Source organism: Pteropus medius, unplaced genomic scaffold (genome assembly GCF_902729225.1).
Source record: "Pteropus medius unplaced genomic scaffold, Ma_sr-lr_union100, whole genome shotgun sequence".
In the NCBI taxonomy this organism is placed as follows: Eukaryota; Metazoa; Chordata; class Mammalia; order Chiroptera; family Pteropodidae; genus Pteropus; species Pteropus medius.
In genome coordinates this window covers 685526-696360 of record NW_024343159.1, presented here as the reverse complement: position 1 = coordinate 696360, position 10835 = coordinate 685526, and the positions used below count along the sequence as shown (strand labels likewise).

Here is a 10835-nt window from a genome sequence, read left to right as displayed (position 1 = left end):
CAGGAAAGGCTGCTTAGGACTGGGCAGTTCTGAAAGCCAGGAGGTGCGGTGCGGGGAGGGACAGGCCGCACGGAGGAGCCCGGTGTCCGGGAGCGGTGGCAGACTGCAGCTGGGTGAGCGCGGGGCGCTGCCGCAGGTCCGGGCGCACGTGGTCGGCCGTCTGCGGCCTCTGCGACTCCGGCCCCGCGTCCGAAGCCTGTCGCCCACGGCGCTCCGCGCTGGGCCCCCGGCCTTGCCAAGCAGCTGCGCTCTTGCCCCGGCTGGCGACCCCGCGGGCGGCTGGCGGCCAAGCCGGGAACGCGCCGCCCGGAAGCGTCCGCCTGGGGGCCAGAGGCCCCTTTGCTCTCGGGCTGGCGGGACCCATGGCTGCAGGAGGCCGAGCCCCTGACTGACCGCGTGGAGATGCCCAGCGGGCGTGAACGAGCGTGGCAGGAGGAAGCTGCGATGGCTTCCCGCGTCCCCTGAGGTTGGGGGCCGGGGCTCCCCGGTACCGCGTGCTCCCCGGGAGATCCACGTGTCTGTGCAGCGACACGCCCCACATGGACCTAGCGCGAGGCTTCCATTCCTTACCGCCTAAAGGACAGGGAGACCCTGAGCTCGTGCGATGTCCCTCAGGAAGCTATCGGCCAAGGAGGGGCAGGGGACAGGTCTGGGACCAGGAGCAGGGACGCCTCTGGTGCCCGGTCCGCCCTTCCGTGCTGGGAAACCCCAGCTGGCCGGTCACTGCCCTCCTCCCACTCCCGCTCCCGCAGCCGGCTTTGCCGTGGGCGTCGGGGCCAGTCAGCGCCCGCAGAGCCACTGGCCCAGGTCAAGGATGGGAAGGGCCGGTGGGCGAGGTGAAGGGCAGCAAGCTGGAGCGGGGCATGTGGGGACAAGTGTTGGAAAACGAGGCTGGAGAGGCAGCGAGGGACCAGGTCCCGGGTGGGCTGGGCTCCTTTTCCCAAGGGCCATTTGTCCCGCAGGAAATGGGACAGGAGGGTAACAGGAAGCCGCTGCGCTTTAAAAGACCAGCTGCAGGAGGGTGATTTGGAAGCGGGGAGAGACCAGAGACAGAGGCCGGCCAGGAGGCCACTGCGACCGGAGAGGAGGGGACGCAGCGGTGACGGTGACGGTGACGGTGACGGTGACGTGATGCGGGCGGAGGCGCCGGCACCTGAGGGCGGGCGCTCTGGCAGGGCGGTGCCCTCGGCTGTGCTCCCCTCCCGCCCACGGGGGGGCTTCTCACTGGCTGGGGAGCCCCAGGGGACAGGGCCTGGGTCTCCCGCCTCTTCCGCTTGGGTCTAGCACAGGACTGAGTCCTGGGCCCTCACTAGCGGGGCTCCAGGTCAACGGGTCTGCAAGCGGGTGCCCCGCGGACGCGCCCTAACCGCCCATCTGCTCCTCACGCGTTTCCTTCGACTTTTGCGACGTCCGGGGTTGTTGCTTTGGCTCTGCCAGCCTTCGGGGGTCACTCGAGAATTTTTAAATCAGTTTTCGAAACAAACAACGAGAGACGTTTCTTATATAATCGTGTATTTCTCATCATCATTTTCGTAGTATTTTATGATTGAAGAACGTTTTTTTACCCTTTCGGGCTAAGGGGCTCTGGCGCGCCCCGTCCCATTTCATGTGCGTTTTATGCCTTGTAGGAAAGGTGTAAAATTAGATTTCCCTGGGATGTGATCCTTAAAATTTAATATAATGTTTAGAGCATCAGAAGAGATGCAGAAACACTTAAAAAGAGGTTTTTTTTAACCCCGATTTCAGGCTGACGTCAGTTATTCTGGTGGCCGCAGAGGCCGGCTGGGGCACGGCCCACCCCTTACCGTATAAGCAGAGTCTAAAGGCTTCCTCCAGGGATTTTCCTGACTTGAATTTGGTTTTCGCTGTGTATCGTCCACTCATTTCCACAGTGAGGTTCTCGATGACCAGGAAGGCCTTCGCCGTGAGCTTGAACTTGGGCTTGTACTCTTGGTCGAGGTCATACCATTCGGGACGAGAGCCGTTCGGCTTCCAGGACACCAGCAGCTGCTGCGTCCGGTTCTCCGGGTCCCAGGCCCACTCGGTCTCTCGGACGTCGGGCAGCGAGGTCGAGTTCAGCTGCAGCTGGGCTGAGGCCCCCACCGCCCTTGTCAAGGTGCAGGAGGAGCTGGGGTCCCGGGCAGCCTGGGAGCCTGGGGGGAGAAGAGCTAAGAGTCGGGGAGAGAAGCAGAGTCAGCGTGGGGTTGGGGTGTCTGCCGTCCTTCCGCGGCGCCTCGCTCTCAGGTCGTCCGAGAGGGTTAGCCATTTTTTTTTTTGAACAGACAGGGAAGCAGAGCTGCGGACGTCGCTTGCTCAAGTGCTGGCCCAGACGTGGCCATTCGGAGTCAAGCGCACGTCTGTCACCCTCCCAGGCTCGCACACCTTCCTTTTCTTGCGGTTCGCACCGAACGTGGCCTTTGTTCGAATTCCAGAAAAAAGAACCCGAACACATTAGAGTTGGCAGACAGCCAGCCCCCCTCCACCTGCTCGTGCGCGCCGGGGAAACGCGCGCGGCAGCGTGGCTTCCGGCCCATCGCGCCTCTGAAACTGCTCTCGAGGCCACTGATGACCCCCTGGAAAGAGCAGGCCCCGCGGTCCCTGGTTAGTCCTGCTCTCACGGGACCGTCGCACGGCGTTTCGCATGGGACTCTTCTTTCTGCCTTGAAACGCTATGCATTGGATACGAACTCCAGCCCTCCGGGCCTGGGCCGGCCGCGCCCGGCTGCACCCCACGAGCCAGGCGCCGTCCGGCCGCTGGGACGGAGCGGGAACGAGACGGCTGAAGAAGGCGGGGGAAGCGCCCTGCCCGCGTCCGTGGGGTCCCGCACCTTACGAGGCGGAGCCCGCCTCCCGCTGTGGGGGCTGAGAAGAAATGCCAGGCCCGTCCCCAGCTTCCTCTGCAGCTGACACGGCCCAGGCCCTGGGCTCCTCCGATCGGGGGCACCGACCCCAGACTCTGAAATGCAAACTGGTGACCTGGACAGGAGGAGCGCGGGGTCCGTGCCGCTGACCACGGCGGTCCCGGCTGCGGAGCGGCGGTGGCGGGTCGGGGCGCGGCGGGGGCCCCCAGTCAGTGGGGTGGGCACGAGCGGCCCTATGGCGGGCGTGGCTCCGGGATGACTCGTCCCGAAGCCCCGCAGTCCGGACCCGCCTGGGGGCCGCCTGCCACCCTCCAACACACACGCACGTGGGCGTTCAGTTAGTCGGCTGGTTTCTGTCGCTTGTTACCAAGAACCCTGCCGGATGCTCAGGATCATGTGACGGAACAGGGGTGGTCCGGTGGGGGTGTGGGGTGCGGGGGGCTGGAACCTGGAGGAGGCGACAGCCGAGTCCCGACCGACAGCAGGACGGGCTGAGTTGTTCCGGGCGGCGCACGGAGCCCGTGTGTGGGGGACCCTGGCTGGGGCAGGGGCGGGAAGGACAGGTCTGAGGGCGGGAGGCTGGAGGCTGGGTCGGGGATGAGGGTGCGTTCTCCGTGCCACAGGAAGCCGCCGGATGGTCCTGGGCGGAGGGACGTTCGGCGAGTCCATTTTAGCGGCGACGTTAGAATCGATGCTGTGCGGAGGGCGGCTGACGGGGGAAGGGACCCACCCCGTCAGCAGGTGCGGCGGTGGCGGTGGCGGCAGGGGCCGGCGAGAAGTGGAGATGGAGGGGGATCTGGAGGACCTGACGCCAGAGTGGAGGCAAAGAACAATCAAAGGTGACTTCAGGGCGTGTGGCTTAAGGGCCTGGGTAGATGGCGTGACATCCGCTGAGCTTTAACTACGATTAAACCCCAGGGAGGAGCAGGTCTGGGGGAGGGCGGGCAACGGGCGTCTCTTCCCTGTCATTAACCTGCCGGCAGCGCAGATGAGAAGTTTGATTATTTCTCCTTCCTCTGGAAGCCGCTTTCTAAGTTTTGGTGCCCTCCCGTTGCGTTTTGAGGTGAGCGGGGTGCAAGCTGTCGAGGTCCTCGCCATCTGTGAGGTCAGCCGGGCTTTGCCTCACCTCCGGGAACCCTCCTGAGAATGGCAAGTAGGAACCGAAACAAAGCAAGGTGGGCATCGAATGCAAATGATCATCGCAGGATGTGGAGGGCGGTGGGGACGATCTCATTTTCACCAGCACGTGTCTGCTCTCCTGTGAAAGCAGCTTGCAGAAATAAGACCGCCATCTGCTCCAGCGTCCGCGGGCAGCGGCCTCCTGGCCCCCGCTTTCTGTCTTCTGTCTTTTCTCCATCTCCCCCATTACTGACAACGACTTTTCCAGGGCGCACAGGGGCGGCGTTTCGGTCGCACCAGCGTACTCCGAGGTGCGTCTTTTTTCAAAATTGAGGTGAAATTCTACATGCGACTAACACGATAACGTGCACGATCCGCTGGCATCTGGTGCATGCGCAGTGCGTGCCACCGGTTTCAAAACAGCCCGTCCCCCCAGAAAAACACCCCGTTTTCATGAAGTAACCACCTCCCCCCCACACGCCCGGGTCACCACCAATCTGCTTCCTGTCCCTGGCCCTGTCTATCTGGCTGTGTCACGTGAAATGCATCACGCACGGTGCAGGCTTCCTATCTGCTTCCTTCAGTCAACATACTGTCGCCGAGCCGCGCGCTCCGGTGTTCTGTCCCTTTTTATGGCGGACTATCCGACCGGAGCTACAGTCCTTCAGGCCTGTGACGGCCGTGTCTGCACTGGGCGTGGACAGACTTCTCCCTCGTCACCACACGATACAGTGTAACAAGCGCTTACACGGCATCGACGTTGTATTAGGTGTCGTACGTGACCTAGAGGTGAGTTCGAGCCCACGGGACGATGGGCGCGGCTCACACTCATGCTCACACGCAGCACCATTTTATACTAGAGACTGAGCAGCTGCAGATCTGGGGACCTGTGCGGGACCCTGGAACCGACGCCCCGCCCACGCCAGGGGACGGCCGTGCTCACCGCGACCCGTTTACCTGCTCATTCGCCGGCGGACATCTGGGTCGTGTGCACCTCTCGGCTGTTATTGATGAATCTGTTGTAGACGTTTGTGTACAGGTTTCTGTGCGGACGTGTGGTTTATTATTTTCTGCTGGATACGTACCGAGGAGTGAACTTCTGGGTCACCCGGTAACTCTGAGTGGAACTTTTCGAGGAACAGCGTGTGTCCACGGTGGCTGTGCCGTCTTTCCTAGCCAACGGCCACGTCCCCGGGGCCCCTCGTGCCCGCTTCTTTACAAATTCCTGTGAGCTTGCTTTTTCTTTTTCATCGAGTCCATTCTAGCAGGCGGGAAGTGTGATCGTGGCTTCGATCTGAATTTCCTTAATGGCCGGCGACGCCGAGCGTCATTTCGTGCACGTGCTGGCCATTCGTGGATCTTCTTCCGGAGAAATGTTCATTCGAGGCCTTTTGAGTGAAAGTCTGTTTAAAAAGATTGCTATTATTTGCCTCTTGCTGAGTTGTGAGAGGTCCTTATGTATTCTGGACGCTAGGCCCTTCGCAGACACATGATTTGCAAATATTTCCTCCTGCCCTGTAGGGTGTTTTCCACCGTCTTGATAATGTATTTGGATACATGAAAGTTTGAAATTTTGATGAATTCGAATTTATCAATTTTTTTCGTTCATGCTTTTGATGTCAAATCAAAGCATCCTTTGCCCAATCTGAGGACGTGAAGATTTACCCCTGTGTTTCTTCTGATAGTTTTCCAGTCTTAGCTCTTCTATTTAGGCTGTTGATCCATTTTGAGTGAGTTTATTTTCACACAGCTGACCCTGGAACAACATGGGTTTGAACTGTGCGGGCCCACTTACACATGGATTTTTTTTCCAATAAATACTGTAAATGTATTTTCTCTTCCTCACGATTTTAAGTACATTTTCCTCTAGCTTACTTTATTGTAAGAATACAATATATAATACATATAACATACGAAATACGTGTTTATCATTGTTTGTTATTGGCAAGGCTTCCGGCCAACAGTAGGCTATTAGTTTAGTTTTGGAGGAGTCGAAAATTATATCAGCTCGCACAGGGTGTCAGCGCCCCTAATCCCTGCATTGGTCAAGGGTCAACTGCATATGACATGAGGCGGGAGGCCAAGTTCATTCTTTTGCATGCGGCTATCCACCTGTGTGATCGCCTTTGTCGACATGGCTATTCCCACCTCCTCCACCCCCCACTGAATGATCCTTGTTGAAAATCAATTGGTGATAGACATCGCTCTTAGTAATATACATATATATATATATTTTTTTTTTGGAGGGGGGGATGTGTCTCCTCGGGCAACGGAAACACAAATAAACGAATAGGACCATATCAAACGAAAATGTTTTTGCACAGCAAAGGAAACCATCGACGAAAGCAAAAGACAACCTACCGAATGGGAGAAGATGCTCACCAATGATACATCCGATAAGGGGTTAATGTCCAAAATGTATAAAGAACTCATACAACTTAACACCAGAAAGACAAACAATCTGATTTACAAACGGGCGGAGGGCCCGAGTGGACAGTGCTCCACAGAGGAACAGGGATGGCCAACCGGCACACGAAAAGATGTTCAAAGTCAGTCACTAAGCAACAGGAAAATGCGGCACATCTGCTGCCCCGCCCGGAGGGCCCATGCAAATACATATGCATATAACTTTCCCTTGCAAACTTTTGAGAAACTGAAATTCGATCTAATGATGTCATATCCTTTAAATGTCTTCAAAGCGATGCTTTTAAATAAAGGACAAGCGCTCACCAGCTCAGTCTACGTAGGTCCCTAATGGAAGTGAGTTAATTATGAACCCAGCACTGTCTCGATTTGCTTTAATCCAAGATGTGTTTACAGGAAAGGATTTCTGTGTTGTCACTGTTTCAGGACGCTGTGGCCAGAGCCACGGGGACCCAGCCACCTGGTCACGTGAGGCTGCGCACAGCCTGGTTACGGGCTGCTCTCGATCTTAGGCTTCCAGTGAGGCGACGTCCACTTGGAAAGGCAGGAACGCATGTGTCTCATCTTGGGGACTTCCTGACCTTGGTGGTTGTTGAGCTACTACTGACACACAAACAGAGCTGCCGGAGGTGACGGCTTCCTGTGCGTGCCCCACACCCTGCCACCTCTGCACTTCTCTGAGAATGACAGCAAAGGCCGCAGATGGCTAGTCTAGATGTAACCGCATGGCTAGAAGAACCCTAGTGAGACACCCTGCGCTGCTCACGGCCCCGAGTCTGTGACCCGAACCAGGAGATGAAAGCGTTTGTGGAGCGGGAGAAGGTAGAGGGTTCCGGAGGGAAGAGGGACGAAGCGGGCGGCCATTTCTTTACAGAGACGTGAGTGACTGTCCTGCAGGCTGGGGCAGGAAGAGAGGGACCGAAATTGCAAGAGGAGAGCGATTTCTTTGTCGTAACAGAGGCTCCCTTGTTCCCTTAGGAGGCCAGAGGTCTGCGTGGGACTGGGCCGGGGAGGGGGAGGGCAGCGACAGGAGCCGGAGCCTGCAGCTGTGTATCTGCGGCTCGTCACGCCTGGGAGGTGTCGGGGTCCTGGTGTGGAACGTGTTCTGACACCTCGGGCCACTTAACTGGCTGCTCTGAGCCTTGGCTTCCTCAAATGCGAGACCAGAGTATGTCATCTTAATGGGGCTTCCACAGAAAGCCAGATTCCCCGACCGCGGCCCAGGGCCTGGCGCTCCGCAGGGGGTCTTCCACGGCACTGGCCCCTCCGGCCTCACTTTCCTTCCCAAACCCACAGATAATGTGTCACGCATGAGGCTGAAATGAGATAAAAGACGTAATATTCTTATTCTTAACACCGGAAAGACAAACAATCTGATTAAAAAGCGGGCAGAGGGCCTGAATAGATATTTCTCCAGAGAGGACATACGGGTGGCCAACCGGCACATGAAAAGACGCTCGACGTCACTAACCATCGTGCTCGACACATGTTTGTTCCTGTCTTTTCTTCTAACCAAGTCCCATAGCAGTCATTGTCACCTCCTGAATGTGGTAACTCGCCCATATGTCATTTACTCTCTTATTGGGTTCCGATTTTTTTAATTTTTTTTTTTCTCACAGGGTTAAATCCCATTTCACATGTTTAAACGTTTCTGACACATCTAGTGAACAACCGAGAAACCTTCTATGCATTTCAAAGGTTGCCAGTTGACTTCCTGTCAGGATGGCGGGGCAGGTAACGCTGTGCTCACCACCTCCCACGACCACATCAGAATTACAGCGGAGCTACAGAACCAGCATCACTGAGAACCCCCTGAAGTCTCGCTGAACAGAAGTCTGACAACTTAGGACACACAGAAGAAGCCACCTCGAGACTGGGGGAAGGGTGGAGACGCAGAATGGGCTGGTGCCACACCCGCGTGGTGGTTGAGAACTGGGGGGGCTAGCTTGGCTGCAGAGGTCCCCCCCGTAGGAGCGAGGAGTCCCAGCCCCATACCAGGCTTCCCGGCCCAGGGTTTAAGGGCCGGGAAGAGAAGTCCTCGTAACTTCTGGCTACGAAAACCAGCAGGGATGCTGGCTGAGCGGCGCGGAGGGTGGCTGGAGTCCCAGGCATCCTCTTAAAGGGCCTGCGCGTGGACTTACTGCTGACGGACTCACTCGCTCGGGGCTCCAGTGCCGGGGTGGCAGCTTGGAAGGTGCCAGGGACATAAGGCCAGGGGCTGAGTTGTCTGGCTTCAGGGCAAGAGCTTGAGGGGCAGCTCTCTCCAGGACAGAAGTGGTCCTGCCCAGCCTGCGGACGCTGGCGACCACCATACCTGAGTCTCTATCAACCTGGCAGAAGCTGTTCACCCGCCCGTGTGATTTCTTGACACTCTGTCCCACCAAACTCCGGGCCCACCAAATTCGCTTCCGGCGGCTTTTCCACACAAACACAAGCCGCAGCCTTTTCTAATATCTCTCAGAGGCTCATAAACCCCAAATAAGCAGCATCTGGCCTCGGCCCCCAGCTTCGCCTCTCCCAGGTGCCTCCGAGCCCTGCGGAAGCGGCCACCCTCTGCCGATCACTTTGTAGCTCATACCGAGTGGTCCCGGATAGGGCACAGGCCGTGGCTGACCTGGGCGTGCACCAGAAACCCTCCCAAGGGGCTCCAGTACCAACACCCAGTGGGCAGCTTCAGACTCCCACCCGACCACCTGCACAAACGACACACCCACAGGGCAGACTGGCAGGCTCCAGAGCCCTGCTAACCTGACTCCCGCTCTGTGGGGTCAGCCCCCGCACAGCGGCAACTCCACTGTTGTCACGGCCGGTCCTCACGACCAGTCAGCCTGAGGGTCAGCCCCTCCCACTGATGGGCCAACAGTGATCTAGGCTCAGCCACAACACGAGCCACACAAGGGACACACCTGGGTGCACCCGGCTCAGGTGGCTAGGGAGACGGCACCCCTGGGCCCCACAGGACACCTGCTCCATAAAGCCATTCTACTAAGACCGGGAGGCGAAGAAACAGGCCCCCAATGAAAGAACAGAACGAAGCTCCAGAAAAAGAACGAAACGAAATGGAGACGAGCCGTCTGCCCGACGCCGAGTTCGGAACCGTGGTGGGAAGGATGCTCGAGGGACTTGAGGGAAACGTACACGGACTCAGCGAGAACCTCAGCAGAGAGACAGAAAACATAAAAAGAGCGAGTCGGAAATGAATTAGAGGGAGTCGACGGCAGGTTAGACGAGGCAGGAGACCGAATCGGCGAGGAGGAAGATGAAGGAGCAGAAAACGCCCAGTCGGAGGAGCGAAACAGACAAAGAATCCACAAGGAGAGGAAAGCCTAAGGGGCCCCGGGACGACGCCGAGGGGACCGACGTTCGCGGCACAGGGACACCGGAGCGAGGGGCGAGCGAGCGAGCGAGGGACTGAGGGCCTAGCTGAAGACACGATGCCTGAAAACTGCCCAGACCAGCTGAAGGAAAGAGCCGCACAGGCCCAGGAAGCACAGAGTCCGAAACGAGGTGAACCCTAAGAGGCCCGCACCGAGGCACGTCATAACGAGAACCCCGAAGGTTAAAGACAAAGAGAGACTCTTAAAAGCAGCAAGACAAAAAGCAGTTCGTTACCCACGAGGGAGCTGTCATAAGACCGTCAGCTCATGCCTCAGCAGAGACTTTGCCGGCGGGAAGGGCCTGGGATTGGCATGAAATATTCAGTTGATGGAAGCTCAAGACCTCTGACCAAGATTGCTCCAGCCAGCACAGCTGTCATTTAGGATCTAAGGAGAGACAAAGAGCTTCTCAGACAAGAAAAGACTTATCACCGACAAGCCGGTATTACAGGAAATGTTCAAGGGGCTTATTTTTTTAAGAAGAAAAAAGAATAAAAAATACGAATGATATACGGGTGATGACTACGTATCTACCGATAATTACGCTTAATTTAAATGGATTAAATTCTCCAATGAAAAGACATCGGGTGGCCGAATGGATAAGAAAACAAGACCCACATGGGTGCCGCCTGCAAGAGACTCGCTTCAGATCTAAAGACTCACAGACAATGGAAGTTAAAGGTTAGGAGAAGGTGCTTCATGAAAACAGAAAACAAAGCAGGCCGGCAATTCTTATACCAGACAAAATACACTTTGAAACGGGCTGGAGGAGACAAAGAAGGACCCATTTACTCCACTCTGGGGTATTTGCTTGAAGAAACCCAAAACACTACTTTGGAGGGACACGTGCCTCCGTATGTTCCCAGCAGCGTTAGTTCCAGTAGCCAAGTTCTGGAGACGACCTCGGTGCCCGTCGACAGGTGACTGGATAAGGAAGAGGTGGTGCGTAGATACCACGGGCCGTGACGCAGCCGTAAAAGAACGGAATCCGGCCACGTGCGGCCACGTGGACGGACCCCGAGGGCATCGTGCTGTGGGGAGTCAGACAGGGAAA

The 10835-nt window shown here is 57.2% G+C and overlaps 1 protein-coding gene across 1 annotated transcript in view; it reads right to left on the bottom strand.

The window, feature by feature from the left end:
• Window positions 1–2194, bottom strand: part of LOC120606114 (SLAM family member 9-like) — a 10507-nt gene extending 8313 nt beyond the window's left edge. The window contains exon 1 of the mRNA XM_039867243.1: window positions 1806–2194. Within this exon, the coding sequence (XP_039723177.1) occupies window positions 1806–1884 (79 nt within the window). The 5' untranslated portion in view covers window positions 1885–2194. The remainder of the gene's footprint in view (window positions 1–1805) is intronic.
• Between the last annotated feature and the right edge of the window lie 8641 nt (window positions 2195–10835).